Raw genomic sequence first — 16919 nt, 5'->3', positions numbered from 1 at the left:
GGGTGATTGTTGTTTATCAACCCTTTTTCCAAACATGTTTGCATTACTATTGAATTACCCTAATATGGACATAAAGAAGCATTTACTATTTTTTTAAAGCACAGCTTTTTTTAAGATATGGTGTTAGCCATCTTTTATTGCGTTAAAGGAATTCTAACAATAACAAAGTCAACATACTTAAGACTAATGTTCAACTTCTTTACATTTGCATATTCCTTGTGTATATTGTTAAGAACAGCATTGAAAAAAATGCCTTGCAATATTTGAATATGACTTTAAATAAGTTGTCATCTTAGTCAATAACATTAATGATTCTTCAGTTTTACATTGCATTGTTCACATAATAACTTGGTTTTGTAATTTTATTTCTTCACATCTGTGCTAATCAGCGGACTGCTTTGCACAAAAATATTTCTGCTTTTCGCCACAAGCGCTTCCGAATTAGGCAAATGTATAGTATACAGCTTCACGTTACAACAACAATCAATAAGGATCAACAACAAACAAATGTGAACTATATTACAATATATACAATGGACAAAGACAAACTATACAATCATAAGGAATAAAAAATATATACAACAATAATGAATAAAATATATACTACAATAATAAATAGTGCAAAAGTGCTGTAATCGTAGTGGTTCAGGAGTATGATATGATATGGCACTTAAAAAATGTTCTACACTAATTTCATTACGAAGCAATCTACCCGTAATCGCAGTTACCCGTCGCTGCTGGACTCCGTAAGCTGCTCTAGGAGCCCCTTCCCCGCGTATAGCCATCATCCAATTGCCACACTACCGTCTCAGTTTTACCTTGACTGTGCCATTTGATTAGTTATTCAGCTGTGATGAAGGATTGGGTGATTGTTGTTTATCAACCCTTTTCCAAATATAGGTGCATTCCATTAAATTACTATATATGGACATAAATAATCATTTACCATTTTTTCAAGAAAAAGCTTTTAATTATGACGTGGAACTGTGTATATTTGTTTTTAGACTTTGCAAATGATGCTTTTAAAAAGCTTTTTCATTTTACATTTCACTGTTAACAAAAGATTATCTTATTGCTTAATTTTATTCCTGTCAATTTGCTTTTGCATTTTATTTCTTCACATCTATGCTAATCAAAAGACTGTTTTCACAGAAACTTTTCTGATATTCGATATAAGCGTTTCAGAACTAAGTAAATGTATAGTACAGAAATTTCCATTTTACAACTGTTGTGTATTGGTGTTGTGTATTGATGTTGTATATCGAATTAATAGAATCCAAAATTATTGATAATGTAACCTGATCATCTTCTAATTCATTTACTGTAGCTCATAGATAATATAGTCAGTCAGTTACGAATTTATATAGCGTGTGTGTGTTCAAGTTAGTGTGTCGAATAAACAGTTATCACTTCTACCGAGTCTTTGGTCATGGCAGAAACACAACAACAACAACAAGCAAATCTGAACTTTATTACAATATATACCATGGGCAAGATGGGCAATACAATGATAACGTAAAAATATGGAAAAAGTCCATTTCTAAACTTGTAGACACTGTGCCACGGCAACCAACTAATTGTTATATTGAAAAAATGGATTGCCTGTAATATCACAATAATAATGTGCTACATTAAGCCATTGTTTGCATGTTTATTCACAACCCGTATTTGTCATTATGATTTGTGCACTTGAACGTGTGGCATCTCCCTTTGTATATTGGCTTGTTGGTTCTTTGAGATACAAACTAAAATTCATTATTATTTATTTTCATCATTCGAAAACACATCTCAAACCTACGACAAAGAAAATAGCACAAGCTAATGATTATCATTGAAGAGTGAAATATATGAAAAATAGAATTGACGGTCTTGTTCTTTACAAATTAAATATCATTATTATCCAATTGCATTATTCTACAAAAATATAGAAGTAACAAATGAACAGCCTGAAGAAGAGATAACTGAACAAAGAGATGTTAAATAAACGTGTTTATCTAGGTCATTTTTTGTTTTCATAATTTGACATGTAATGACTTTTTACGATGGCAACAGAGCAAAAAAATTTTCTTTGCTTTCAGTTTTGTTTGGTAAAATCATTTCGAAATGAAACAGATATTTTTTGATCTGGAATGTTGAACCATAGTAATACAAGAATTGCAACTTGAATGTTTAATAAATTCAGTTGTCGGTTTAACTTTAGATATTGAAAGAGAAATTTAATACGATTCACACAAAATGTATAACCACAAATTTCTATTTTAAACAAAATTCCAGATTTTATTTTTTATTTAAAGTATTTAAAGTATTCTTTATTCGTCCAGCATAAGATTTTAGCCGAAAAAAATTCCCTGTAGTTAATTAAACGATAAAATAATGAATAAGTGCATGGAAATTCTTGCCAAATTCCATGCTCACTTATAACCAAGTTCAAATGTAATGTGAAATGCAACATCAAACAGATCAGCTACATCATAGGCGCTGCTTTTGATGCGGAATGTTTAAATATTTCGTTATCATTGAAATGTATACATTCAAAGGTTGCAAATGGAAATGAAAATAGATGGCAATTTAAGTGTTCACCAACGCACTAGTCGGTTTCGTTCAGATGTAAAAATAGAAAGTTTACAATTTACACCAAATATATAAATAAATTTGTTTTTTGATTTGTAAATAATATTGCAGATTTTTAATTTTTTATTTAAATAAAATATACGAAAGAAAACAATAACTCTGGTGAACAGGAGCAAAAAAAATTGGAATGATTAAAGATAAAATTCGTTTGCAAACCAGAAAAATTTTCAGAGAACAGGCAGGAAAATCAGAAAAGTATTTCGATGCTTACAAAAATTAGTAATTGCCAGTCCTAATTTTAACTCAGAACTGCAGCTGTGGACAATTTATCACTTGTTGACTTTCCCTTTGCATTAAAATCGCCATACCAACATATGTGGAGGGCATGGAGTGAATCAAGATTCATATTTGTGGAGTTATAGACAGTAAGAACTTATTAATACTTGATCATCAAGTAAGGTTTATTGTATTTATTATCGAGAAAACGTGATAAAGAGTAGTGGTAGATTTGGTAACTTTGAGGTGAGCGTGTTGTATTATTGTATTGTGTTTGTGTCTACAATAGTAAAAGGATCCATCTTTAAGCTTCTAATGACTTCACGCGCTCAACGAATAGTTTTCTGTGAACAACTTGAGCAAATCATATTTAGGCTACTACAACGAAATGCAGTGAAACTCGGTTATAACGATGGGCATTGGGGACAGAGATTTCCATCGTTGTAACCGAATATCGTCATAACCGAGTTTGCGTACATGTAGTTAGTTTAGTGATACATATATGGTTAAGTTTATTGAAAAACTTCACTTATGTTGGAAAAAATCTTTCAACGTTGTCTGACGCAGTTTCGGTCTGTGATCTTTGACGAATTGTATGACAACAGAGATGGCTTTAAAAATTCCTTCGTCAGCACTTTCCGCAGCTTTGATAAATCGCTCCTGATGGTCAACGCATTCAGTTCATTCCAGGTATGTTTTTAACGGCATAGTTTCAACAGTTGTTGTATCTGTGTCAGAGTCGTCCCTGTTCTCTTGTTTGGCGCAATGAATGTCATTTACTATTTCATCCATTGTTGGTACATCAGACGTAATAATAGTAACGACATCGAAAGGTCGGTAACATTTCTGGTCCTCCGAGCCGGATTGTTTGACAGCAGCTATGGATTGTGAGAAACTGAAGCGTCGCCGTAACTTCTTGAAAGGGCGAATAAATTGCCTCTGCCAAAACCTCGACACCTCGATACGTGAACCTGGATCACGGGTAGACGTCATGATGACTTTAGATTCAATATCTGAACTGCTAGAGCGTTGTCAGGAAACACAGGATGCAATGGAAGCCGTCACTACGGATGACGAAGAACAAGAGAAGGAAATCCAAAAGTGGATGGATTCTGAAAATGAAGTACATTCAGCCCGTGGTAGAGCAGAGAAGTATTTAGAGATGAATGCCGAACCTGTAGAAACGAAGAAGTCCAGTTCGAATTTGATATCTGCCAAACTTCCGGCTTGGAGCATTCCGAACTTTACCGGCAAAGTCCTCGATTCCCCTCATTTTGGGAACAGTTCAACGCTGGAATACACAACATTGCTGAGCTTGCTGATGTGACGAAATTCATATGTGACGAGATCCTTATTGGAAGGTGAGGGACTAAAAGCAATAGATGGGCATGCGGTCATTCAGGACAATTACCCAATTGCGAGACAAGCACTGGTGACTCGATTTGGAAATCTGAAATGGATGACTGAGCATCACATACAGGCTACAGCAGATCTCAGACCGAACGGCGATAAGACATTACGTGAATTACACGACGAGCTTGTGACTCACGTGAAATCATTAAGAGCATTGAACAGAGACACGTCAGGAAATTAGTTTCCATTAGATATCGTCCTGATTCTCTGCAAACGTCTACTCCCCAAGAAGATACTGAGCCTACGGGAAGACAGAATTCTGGAAACTGGGGAGGATCCAGGTCAAGTTGAGACTTTCTTCGAATTTTTGCACAAGCAAGCAGAAATCTATGAACGGTTGCATCACGGCAGCCCTAAGTTCAGCAGACAGGATGAAATGGAAATGAAGAAGAAGGAGTGCCGACGCTCTAACAAGGTTCTTTCCGCGAACGTCGCAACAGGAAATCCTTGTTCAATTTGTCGAAAGAATCATCAAGTAGAAGGATGTCCTTTGTCTCTAAAGGTGACAAAGCAGGAGCGTTGGGCCTTAGCGAGAAAGCATAGATTGTGTTTTTGCTGCTTCAGACAAGGCCACCGGACGGTCGATTGTAAACGAAGTCAGAACTCGAAGAGCGTGACTTCAATTGGATTACATCGACTACTCTCAGGAGACAGAAACCCGACTGTAGCTGAGGAAAATGATACCTCGCATGGAGATGGTGCACTCGGATGGAAAAGAGCACTGAAACGAAATCGAACAATGTGAACGAGCCGGAAAACGTTGTTCGGGTGTGTGCGAGCAAGACAAGAGACACTCGTGACAGAACGTACCTACAGACGGCAAAAGCGTACCTATACGCACCGAACGGTAACTATACGAAAGTTATGTGTTTGTTCGACACAGGATCACAACGCTCGTTCGTGACAAAGGGAATTGCCGACAGCCTAGGACTGACTGGATTGAGTGAACGGGTGTGCATATCCACACTGGGAAACAACACCTGCCACAAGAAGCTACGAAGAGTCTCCTTTTCGCTAAAAGGAATTATTCCTAATAGTTAGGCGAGACAGATCGACGCCTATTATGTCAACCGAATCTGCGGCACACTGGAAGAAAATCCACCGGCAACCTGGGAACATGTGAGAAACTTGAATCTAGCTGATGATTTCCCACGTGATCGTTGTGATGTCGACGTTTAAATCAGAATCGATTATTACTATCATTTTATTGAAGATGATAGAAGAGGTGTTGATGACGATTGCCTAGTAGCTGTGAAATCCACGCTTGAATGGATTCTTTGTGGTCAGAATTCAAGAACGAGCTACACCAGCACTGTCAAAGTACTGCGTATAGATGTGCAACCACAATATGATTGCGAAAAGTATCGCAGATTTTGGAAGTTAGAGTCGATCGAATTTATGGATCAGCCTGAAGTTGAATCGCCGGTTGAAAGAAGTATGACCATAAACCGAGAACTATCTTTCCACAAGGCCAGGTACGTAACGAGATTGTTTTGGAAACGTTGCAGTGCATCACTTAACAATTATCATGCCGCTCTGAAACGCTTTGAACAGCTCAAAGCAAGATTGAGAAAAGAGCTTACTAAGAAGAGAGAATATAAAAATACCCTGCGAGAATACATCGACAATGGATACGTGGAAGAGATAGGGAACTTAGACGGACGAGAAGGGAGGACATGGTATCTTCCACACCGTGCGGTGTTCAAAATGGACAAAAACACGTCGAAATGCAGAATTATTTTGATGGTTCACATCGATGTGAGGGAGTTTCATTAAATGAACGGTTGGACCCAGGACCGCCGATAACAGCTGACCTGGTTGGCATACTCTTAAGATTCAGACAATTCAGAATCAGTATCCAGTCCGACATCACGAAGATGTTCTTACAAATCGAACTACACCCAGAGGACCGAGATGTGACAAGATTTGTATGGCGGAAACAGGGAGAAGAGATGCCATGTATTTATCGGTTTTGTCGATTGTTTTTTTGGGTTATGTTGTTCACCATATTTGGCCACGATTGCCGTTCAAGATCTAGCAGTGAATCATCAGACAGAATATCAGGAAACCGTAAATGAAGGAAGTATTGATGAACATGTACATAGATGATATCCTACTATCATGCGATGATGAGAGTAGTGGTCAGAAGATGGTCGCTGAACTTACAAAACTGTTGAAGATCGGCAGTTTTGACTTGTCCAAGTGGTCCTCTAATTGTGCCGATGTGTTGTCACCTACGCCCCAGACGGGGAGTGACCACTAATTGTTCGAAAACTTTCGGAATGAACTGGAAGCATTCCACAAAACTTTTCAGTTTCTGGCTCCTAAGGAAAGGAAAGTGAGATTGCGTCATGTATCAAACACTAAACGGTCGCTATTGAGCGTAGTTTTTAAAATATTTGATCCATTAAGATGGTTATCACCGTTTGTTATGCGAGTAAAAATCTTGCTGCAGCGGTTTTGGCAACAGGGAGTTGACTGGAACGAGACTCTTCCCCTTCTTGAAGAATCATTGTGGCGACGTTGAAAGTACAGGCGAACGTTAGTCGACAACCTGTGGAAGCGATGGAAAAACGAATACATCGTGAACTTGTGGAAACGGAAGAAATGGGCGACAAATAAACACGTTGGAGACATCATGTTATTCTCCAAAGACCGAGTTCCGATTTTATAAATGGCAGATGGCAAGAGTCATCGATGTGTAGCCCGGGAGTGACTAAGACAGAATGAGAGTTCATATCGATCAGCGTAATAAGTTCATTACGTCGCAGGCGGAATTGAATTCCGGCCAAATTAAATACAGTCCATTCTTGTCCCGAACATCGAAAGGTCGGTAACAATATCATTGACACCTAATAACCTACAGTTGTTGTTTTGACACGATATATATATATATATATGTAGAAATAAAGAGACGTTACTGACATCTCGTTTTGTCTTTCTCAGCTAACATCAACACAGGTACCAATTGTAAATCGAAAAGTTGAGTATCTACTACCATTCTTCTTCGATTACCAGGTTTCTTCTTTTTCTACCTTCCGAGTGATAAATCAAATATGTTCTGTTGATGTTCTGTCATCACATTTTGAGGCATAAATAGTAGATAAGGTTTTTTGATGCTAAAATGTTGTGTTTATTATGCAAACAAACTAGAAGTATTCAAGCGAATAATGATAAAAATTTTACTCCTTTACAATGTGTAATAAACAAACAGTATATATATATACATATACATGCACTTAATCCTACCTAAATCTGTCTAACAGCAATTGACTACTTACTATACAGCGCAATCAAAAGCCACTATTCCATTTTCAGTTCTATCTACAACAGTGCATATAAATAATACTTTACAGAGAAAATTCATTTTTCTTACACGTGTTTCCACATGTTTCTTGAAATGCATGAGTGTGCCATTGGAATTTAGATTTGTACATCTTAGCCGTTGTATTTAAAATTTTAAACCAATTAACCTAATTCGTCTCATTGCACGTGCTATTGTTGTTATTTTTTTATTTTTGTTAATAGTATTTTTTTAAAATTTCACTTCAACGATGTTTTTTTCACATTGATAACCTGTTGTTTCATTCACTACCACGCATAATGTATTCCAGATACTGAAATGCTTTTCTTATATTATCAAAAACGTATTATTCCAAGCTCCATTATCAAGGTGATGCTTGTCCATTGATTGAGCTTTCCAATTATGATGATCAGTAATTTTTTTTGCACATCGCATTCAACACGAGCATCATTTTAAAAAATATATCTTTTATATTAATAAAAAAAAACCACTGCTGAATAAAATTAAAAAATGCAGTAGTTTCATTTAAAATTTTAAAAAGTACAGAAATGCCTTATTTAAGAAAAGTAAAAAGTGAGAAAGTATTAGATGGAATTCACCGAATTGAAATGAGGTGCATCAGATGTGAAGAAAAAGAAGAAGAAGAAGATGATGATGATGAATGAGAGTGAACAATGAATTGGAAAGTGGTGAATTTGTTCAACAGCGACTTCATCGAACAAAATCAATCAATCAATCAATCCTGTTAAAAAGAGGGTTGGTTGGGAAGTAGAAAGAAAAAAAAAGACAAGCAGCAGCATCCAGCCAGCATTTTGTTGTTTTCTCTTCTTTGAACCAAATGAAGTGCCAAATGAGGAATTATTTTTTAAAATGAAAAAAAGTAAAAAAATAAAATAAAAGTAAACATGGACATGGCACATACTGGTTGCTTATTTTGCAGAGAAAAAAGAAAAGGAAAAACAACTAACTGCTTGCCAACCGTTTAGCGCCATGGAGGAAGAGAGGTCTTTTTGCAAGATACTGTAGTAGTAGTAGTAGTAGAGTTGGGCTTTTTCGAGTTCGAATTATCAGGGCAGGGGTTTCGATTTCTGCTGACTGATTTCGACTGACCAAGAAGATTGAGCGTTGATTTGGGCGGCGATTTCAATCTTTCCCACCGTTTATCGTTGCAATTTCTGTTGGTGGTCGGCTCTTTGATTATTATAAGACGGTTGTTGTGCGACGCAGGTACACATTTCGGCTTCTGGAGAATAACCGACGAATTTTCGTCCGCCCTTTTGAGGGCCGTTGAAACCGACGCACGACCACCGACCACACTGTTCCGCACACTGGCAAGCTTCACCGATTCAGTGGCCTGAGATTTTACAGCCAACGCAACTGTTGAAGCTCGACTGGTGCTGTTGGTCGTCGTCCACGTCGCGCCTTCTCTTTTTCTCACCAAAACATTTTGCCGTGATGAATTGGACAATTTCATGCTGTTATTCGACGTTTTGTCGGCCATCACTGCTGGTCTGAGACGGCTTTTCTCTTTTGTACCGCTGACTTGGGCAGTGGGATGCGACACTTGTTGACAAGCAGTTGATTTTGTTGTTCTAGTCGCTGTCGACGATGGCGCATTTCTACGTCCAAGAGGTAACTTCACTTTGGCTGCCGGATCGACTTTAACCGATGGCGCTGTTTTGGCAGTGGATGATTTGGTCGGTTTAAGATATTTCGCACCACTACCACGGCCAAGCTTCGAAGCGGCGATTTTCGATCCCTGACTGTCCATTTTCACTTCAACAGCATCTTCTTCTGCATTTCTTCCAACTGGAGTCAAACGATCACTGGAAACTGTAGACAATGAAGCGGTTTCAAAGCCTTCGTCACCATCATGACCGTATTCAACGCCCGAATTAGTTCGATTCGCTGCAGAAGTTGTACTACATTTATCGGATTTCAACAATTTCAACTTTCTAACGAATCCTGAATTCGTTGTTTCACGTAAACCTGGTCTCACGCTGTGTTTCTGCTGTACAGTAGAACAAGTCGTTGAACGTACAGAGCTGGCTGAAAAAAGACAATACACACATAATCACAATATGTCCAATACAAATGAACAATAATTTATATGACACGCAACTGACGTTCAAATACCTACTAAACGTGCATACATTATGCATATTAACCTTTTGGCATGGTTAATTTTAGAAAAATATCAATAATAATAATAATAATACCTGTTTTATGGGAAGATAGCAAGTCCCGGTGATTCTGCTTCGCTGAATGGGAATGGGACATTCCAACTTTTTTTTGTTGGTTATCATCATTATTGGTTCCTGAAATATCATTCGTAACAACAGAACTGCTATTAACATTAACATTAACATGACAGATATCTTAAATTCTTGAACCACGCAAACAAATATTGGACAAAAAAACCCTGCTGTCACCTGCATCTGATTCAATTCCAAGTTGATCAATTTCAACGCACGTTTCTTCACACTGTCGGACCACTTCGTCAATGTCAGTTTTGAAAGAACCATTCGAAACAGGCGATGAACTGTCACAGCGTGGAATTGGAAAATTTTCTTCTTTTCTGGTATTTTTGTATCGGCGTCCATACAACGAATTTTCCATTTGCTCCTTTTCCAATTCAAGCAATTCCAAAAATCCATTCAAATCGGCCGAAATGATCTCTTTTTCAAAATTTCCACATCCAGTCGAATATTTTCTTCCAAGGCAGTCCATCGAAATTGCGCATGTCGGTTTGAAAATTTTCTTTTCTTCCTCAACATGATGTATTATTCTTTCGCTTGACAAAGAATGGGATGAACTGCCAGAGACGGAGATGGGATTTGAATCACTTTTGGCTTTTTCTTCGTATTCACTTAACAGTGAATTGCAAGATGTGATTCTGAATAAGTAATCAAATACATGCATATTATATTATTTGTAAAATGTTGACTTTGTATTGATCAAATAACTGCTTATCTGTACTTTGTTGAACTGCTTTGCAAACAAGTGGGCAATGTTGGAAATTTTGGTCGTTCACGACAATCGTCTGACGCCAACCAAAGAGCTTTTTGACGACTAGACCGACGAGACGACAAACCCCAATAACAGCCAAGATTGACCTTTTCCGGCTGATTTTCTTCGTGTTTCAAAACATCCTGCAGAGCCAAGTCAGAGCTGTTTGACAATTTTGCTGGATTTTCCGCCATTTTGCTGTTCGATTTACTTTTACCTGCAACACGCATACCTCATACTTGGGCAAGGACTTGGGGAATCCATACCGTATGCCATTTTTAGGCTTATATTTTGGTAATGGAAAAAAGTTACAGCAAATTTCAAGATGAAAAGTTCAATTTTACATTGAAATGATAACACTCACATACATATTGAACTGATTCGAAAAAGAAGGTTTTATTCTATTAACTGAGAATTTTTAATTTTTTAATAAACAAAACAATACCATCAATTTGCGATTCAGTAGTGCAGTCTGGCGCATTTCTCTGTCTATTAGAATTTTTCAATTCTTTTGTCAATCGTTCATGATTTTCCTACAGAAAAAAACAAATAGCAAATTGGACGTTCATTTCTTTACACTGCTATACTGTGAGCTTATTTTTAAAGCATTTTTTAAAATAACAGTTTGTTAATTAAATTATTTTCAGGGCAAATACCATATATTATTTATGTATACACTTGCAAATTAATGACATGCAATGAATATATTGAAATGAATTGATTACAAATAGAGCTATATATATTTTTTTCATTACTTATTTACATTATTATTATTATATATATATGCCTCTCGATGTTAAAAGTTTTCATGATTCGATTATTAAAATTTTCTATGAATGAATAAATATAGTAAATTTTACCACGGGACTTTTCATTTATTAAGAAATTATGCCCATTGTTGAAATCAATAAATAAATGATATTTTGTATGTTACAAAATAAAAAAGACGGCTGACAAAAAGAGGGTGCTTTAATTTAATTCCGCATATGTGCATCTGTTGATTGCTTTTTCATTTATATTTTAAATGTTTTTAGCCATTTATTTTAGCTAAAAAGAAATAAATGACAGCTCAAACAAAAAAACATCAGTAAAAAAGTCAAAAATGTTATAATCTACATATCAACAACGCTGTCAAAAACAATGAAAATAATAAATTTTTATTGTTGCTCAGATTTCACCTACCTGCAATGCTTTTTTGAACTTCTGCTGAAAATTAGCTATAACTTTGAAAGCTTCGTCAAGTTTAAATGAATGAAGATCTTCACAGAAAAATTCCGCCAACTGAATCCTTAAATTGTCAAGCTGCTTTAACAGATGACCAACATCACTTAATTCTTTCGATGCATGCTATAAAAAAAAAGTAAAACACTGACAACAATTAATACAAAAACTCATCAATACAATATACCCATAATCACATGGTTATATAAAATCTATAAGTCGCATTTATAATTTCCAAAAGAAAGAAATTTTATAATTAAATAATTTCAAACAGCAAACAAATATATGTGTATATAATGAAATGATGTTTGAACGGCAGCTGCAATGTTTAGATTTGTTAGATTAGATTTAAAATGTACTACTAATGCAAACTGCCAGTTTATAATATTAATTTAGTTTTTTTTAACTCGAACAACAGCAAGCACTTGGTAGCAAATAAAAATGAAAATCAAGTTATTTCAAATTAGCAATTCAAAAGAAATGCAAACATGTTGCTAGCTATTATACATATATATATACTGTATTTTTCTTTCAATAATTCATTCGGTCTGTAGCTCTGCGTTGCACTCAGTAAATTTATTAAAATAACGGTGAACATTTTTAGATGGAAATTAAACTGAGAAAAAATAGTTTTGCTTTAATTCAAAATTATTATAAATTTTAGTTTGATATAGAACAAATCAAAATTATATAATTTGACCGTTGTTGATCTGAATTTTGATATATTCAATCAAGTTATAAAACGTATAAAATTAATTATTAATAGAATTGAATAAAAAACAAAAACTTCAAACACACATACAAATATATCAAAAAGAAGTACCTCTACAAATTTTTCAACCTGCTCCAGTAGCTCTTTATCACATTTGGATACTTGATGGGAAGCTTTACGAGTACGCTCTTGCATTGATCGATAATCGGCATACAATATGTCCAGTGATATTCTACAAACAAGCGCATATACTACACATATATACACTACTGGTGAACAACAAACAAAAATAATTGGAAAATAAAATACTTCGAAGCTTCTTCAACATGTGGCAATTCTTCGCAAAATGATAACAATTTTTGATTCTTTTTCTCCGCTTCAGCGGCAAAATAGTGAATTAAAGTCACGTTTGGCAAATTGGCGCGCACGTCAACCAAATTCCACAAAGATACAAGACGAAATCCACAAGCATTGCCACTGTAAACACCCTGAAAATCTAGCCAATGAAGAACAACGGAAGTCAATTTTAATTTTTTGAATTTCAATTTCCTTGAATGCATTTATGAATTTATTTCAATGAAATGCAATTACCGAATTCAAATAGTTTCCAACCAGCAAAACTAAATACAATAAATCAGGCAATGCACGGCTTTTCAACACTTCTGAAACAAACAACATTTTAATTTGATATGATTAAATTAGAAAAAGAAAAAAAGCATGCTTAGAATAAAAAAAAAAGAATCTTTATTTGTGATCTAATAAATATTTTTCAAAAGATGAGATTCATTTTCAACTAAATTCCACATACCATTATAAGCACACATTTGGATCAGCTTAAAATTATATCATGTGTAAAACTTATTTATTACATTAGCCTTTTGTTTTTCATACTAACCTCTAGCTGCCCTCAACATGATTTCCAACGACGATTTCATTTCTTCGATGCTGGTTGCAAATTCTGATTTTAATAGCATCGTCTCTACCCGTATACGATAGCTAATAACAATAATAAAAAAATTTACAAGAATTTATTATTATACAATACGAAAATGAAACTATGGCATTTTTCAAAAAAAAGAAAATAATAACTTACTAAGGAATTTCTCGTAGATAAAGAAAAAATTTTTCAGCATCTCCCAATTTTGTACGATCACCAGTGAACCCTTCAATGATTTCCATCTATAAATATATTTTCGTAAAAACATCAACGCATGTTCATTCATTCTTTGCGTAAAATTTCACACAAAGCAATTTTCATAAAATTAATATTCGATTATTTTTAAGCAGAATCAAACATTTTACAGTCGCCATGAGAAAAGTAGATGGAAAAATGTATCAGTTACATGCGCAATTAATTTTTGTCGATGATTGATTATTTGTTGATACATTTTTTGTGTCGTGTGTGCGTGAAGATGTGTGCAGACATTAGAAAATATTGTGCATTACAAAATACAAATAGTTGATGAAATTTATTCTTAAAAAACATAAATAAGCGGATATTCTGTTGAACAAGTTGGTGAATGTATTTTATTTTACTTAAAATTAATAAAGATGGATAATACACAATAATTTAAAATAAATATTGCTGTAAATGAACAAATATTTAAATGGAACGTGTTTTCTAGATTTGATTGTTTTTTTTCCTCCTCTACCTAACAATTTTTCAAAACCAGTACTCATAAATAAAGAAATCAATCAATTGCAATCACTGACTGCGATGTGAGATGAAATTTCTGAACAAGCACAATTGCTAATATGATTTGCAGATAAAAAATTTGTAAAATTTGGTTAAATAATTTTGCAGACTGATTTGATCGTAAGTTGAAGTTGCAAATAAAAGCATAAAGCAACGTTAAAAATACGTTTTTTCTTCAAATTGTTCAATTGAAAGAGAATAACATGAGAATTTAGTAATAATTTTTAGTGAAATATTTCAAAAAAGAAATTTATTTTTAACGCAGATGGGAAAAAGATTGATGAATCAGCTAACTGGCTAGCTAATTAACTAGCTAGGTGACTTACCTCATCTTGGTCGGGAAGAATTTTGATCATGCCTCGAAGCTTTTCAGGACTTCCTATTTCATCGGCACGATCGCAACGTATCAAATTTGCCAATTCTTCAACACCGCTAAAATAAAACCAAAATGCTCACTTCCACACTGGATGCACAAAAAGTAGTAATGGCAAATAGACAAGTACCCTCGAAATTGCTTCAAAAAGATGTTGACGTTGATGCTACGCTTCGGGTCGAGCAGGTTGATTTCCACAGCTTCTTTGCGACGACGTTCAGTTGTTGTCGACATTGTGCGGTTGTATTTGGTCTTTATGGAATCGTCGAAAATATTCGGCGTGCACGGATCTACAAAATCCGAACCTGCTGCTGATCCGTTGGATAAATGCGTGTTCAATAAGGAAGGGTTGGTCCGCTGGCCTGCGGCAAACAGTTGCTCGAGCATATTCAAATCTGGCATGCAAGACGCGTCGAAACGTTTCGCCCCTTGCAGCCAAATGTTGTTGCCGTTCGTGGTCACTTTGCTCGAAGGTACCTTGTGCCAGGGTAGAGTTTTCAACTTGGTGTTCGGAGTTGGCAAGTTTGGAATGGACGCTGCTGCTTCACCGTGCTTGCATTCAGTTTCGGGCTTCAACTTGTGGTCGTTGTCCAACGGCCGACGCTGCTTTGCACAACAAAGCCCCCCACTTGCTTGGGTCAAATCATTTTCTGTTGTCGAAGTATCAGTGGACGACCACTGACCAGACGAAGCAGAAAACTTGCTTTCCCTATTACGACACGGTAGTGTATGATTATTATTATTATGCTTCCACGTTGAACCACAGTTCAAAGAAAGCAACGGCGGTGGAGGTGGAGGAGGTGGCAACACTGTCGTCTTGTTTGGAGCTTCTTGTTTATTATTATTATTATTACTGCTGTTGCTGTTGTCAACTGCCGATGTCATTTGAATAAACGACTTTGCACTTTCAAAAATTGACAAAAAAGATTCCAAATGGTTCCAAAAAATATTATCCAATTCTTCTGATGCGGATTCGGTGCGTGTGAATGTCGCTTTCAAAGCGTCACAGCCAGCAATTTCAGCCAAATATTGCAGCAAGCGGTTAAAAAGTGGCTCATGTTTTGTTCCGTTCACCTAAAAATTCTTCATATCAATATTTAAAAATCGTTCAGCTGTTACAAATGTCAATAACGAGTGGCAGGATCTCTCTGAACATAACCAATGACGTAAACGACAATTAATAATCATAATAATAATAACGATGATGATGATAAGCACGCTGAAAAACTTTTCACACAAATCCCAAATCTATTTATAAATCAATCTTCATAAATGAAAAAAAAGAAAGAAAAATGCCATCTCCTTATATGTATACATTTAGAGAATTTCGGCTTTTTATTCTCATATTCTGTTCAGGTATACTATATTGTGCATAACAAATATGAATACTACTTTCATTTGTCAGTTTGTCAGAGTGATATGCACCATTTTGTCCCCGTAGAATGTGCTAAGCTGTATCGTTCAAAAATGTCTGATCGATGAACGTCCCATGAGAATATCATTTCCGCCACGTTTTTCAATTGTCATTAATCATCAAAATGCTACGCGAAATAATAAATGATAAAAACAAAATATCACAAGATAATAGTGAAGATAGTGAACTTCTTCATCCAATGCGAACCAACTTTTCTGACACGCATTCTGCTGATGTTCAAGCGAAATGTAGGGAAAAAGTACCGCTTATGAGAGAAGATTATATTTCTTTGTATTGACTTGATCTTTCTTTTTATTTATTTTCCTTGCACGCGTGAGCTAACAACTGATGCTGATGGTGATGATGCTGAAGAATCAACAATTTTTTCCCTTCCAAAAGCAGAGCAGCATGCAAACGATAGCAATCAGCAACAGCAGCAGTTGAATTAAAAGTTGAGAAACAAGTTCAGAAATTTCGAAATATTTGATTCAATAAACCAGTAAGCAGTACTACTTGAAAAACAGAAAAGCAAACTTATTTTAAGAAAAACGACGAATCCTGTGCGGGTGTAATGAGCAAAAATAGCATCAAATGCTGCTGTGCGTGATGATGTGTGTGTGTGTGAATGCATTTCTCACCCAAAATGCAAGTATTCAACTAACTGCAAACGTTTTCGCTATTTCTTGCCATCCAATGCGAGCAAATATTTATTTCATCATACAAATAATAATAACAACAATGTAATGTATTCATTGAAAAAAATTGCTAAAGATTAAATATTAAAAAAAAATATGTGGGAAAATGAAAAGCAATTTTTCAAATAATTGTTTGTTTTTTCGACTGAAGAGAAAAAGTTCTTTCAATTGGCAATTTTAAATGTAAAATTGTAAAGTCGAACAATAAGTAAAGAGCAATAAAAAGAAAGTGACA

The 16919-nt window shown here is 35.4% G+C and overlaps 6 protein-coding genes across 6 annotated transcripts; 3 read left to right on the top strand and 3 right to left on the bottom strand.

The window, feature by feature from the left end:
- Positions 1-115: 115 nt before the first annotated feature.
- On the top strand, positions 116-127 carry Tsp_04906a (zinc finger protein; the record flags this gene model as incomplete). The annotated part of the gene is made up of 1 exon (XM_003369443.1): positions 116-127. A coding segment is annotated over one exon (12 nt), but the record flags the coding sequence as incomplete, so codon positions are not given.
- A 550-nt stretch (positions 128-677) lies between these two features.
- Positions 678-1608, top strand: Tsp_04905 (hypothetical protein). Its single transcript, XM_003369442.1, has 2 exons — positions 678-811; positions 1368-1608. Exons 1-2 carry the CDS (start codon positions 678-680, stop codon positions 1606-1608), a joined length of 375 nt encoding a protein of 124 aa, XP_003369490.1.
- A 2119-nt stretch (positions 1609-3727) lies between these two features.
- Positions 3728-6298, top strand: Tsp_04904 (hypothetical protein). The gene is made up of 5 exons (XM_003369441.1): positions 3728-3999; positions 4029-4208; positions 4624-5001; positions 5445-6018; positions 6110-6298. Exons 1-5 carry the CDS (start codon positions 3728-3730, stop codon positions 6296-6298), a joined length of 1593 nt encoding a protein of 530 aa, XP_003369489.1.
- Positions 6299-8546: 2248 nt separating this feature from the next.
- On the bottom strand, positions 8547-10803 carry Tsp_04903 (conserved hypothetical protein). Its single transcript, XM_003369440.1, has 4 exons — positions 10544-10803; positions 9997-10460; positions 9784-9942; positions 8547-9613 (listed from the first exon to the last, which is right to left on the bottom strand). The coding sequence occupies exons 1-4, from the start codon at positions 10801-10803 to the stop codon at positions 8547-8549; spliced, it is 1950 nt and encodes a 649-aa protein (XP_003369488.1).
- Positions 10804-10969: 166 nt separating this feature from the next.
- On the bottom strand, positions 10970-13685 carry Tsp_04902 (FH2 domain-containing protein 1). The gene is made up of 8 exons (XM_003369439.1): positions 13600-13685; positions 13402-13502; positions 13098-13168; positions 12816-12994; positions 12618-12738; positions 11756-11920; positions 11014-11106; positions 10970-10981 (listed from the first exon to the last, which is right to left on the bottom strand). Exons 1-8 carry the CDS (start codon positions 13683-13685, stop codon positions 10970-10972), a joined length of 828 nt encoding a protein of 275 aa, XP_003369487.1.
- A 609-nt stretch (positions 13686-14294) lies between these two features.
- Positions 14295-15731, bottom strand: Tsp_04901 (conserved hypothetical protein). The gene is made up of 4 exons (XM_003369438.1): positions 15708-15731; positions 14706-15649; positions 14529-14634; positions 14295-14375 (listed from the first exon to the last, which is right to left on the bottom strand). Exons 1-4 carry the CDS (start codon positions 15729-15731, stop codon positions 14295-14297), a joined length of 1155 nt encoding a protein of 384 aa, XP_003369486.1.
- Positions 15732-16919: the final 1188 nt, after the last annotated feature.

The sequence above is a fragment of the Trichinella spiralis genome (genome assembly GCF_000181795.1).
Source record: "Trichinella spiralis strain ISS 195 chromosome Unknown Scfld1557, whole genome shotgun sequence".
Classification (NCBI taxonomy): domain Eukaryota; kingdom Metazoa; phylum Nematoda; class Enoplea; order Trichinellida; family Trichinellidae; genus Trichinella; species Trichinella spiralis.
Note: the sequence above shows the minus strand (reverse complement) of the source record. Positions and strands in the feature narration are given on the sequence as shown.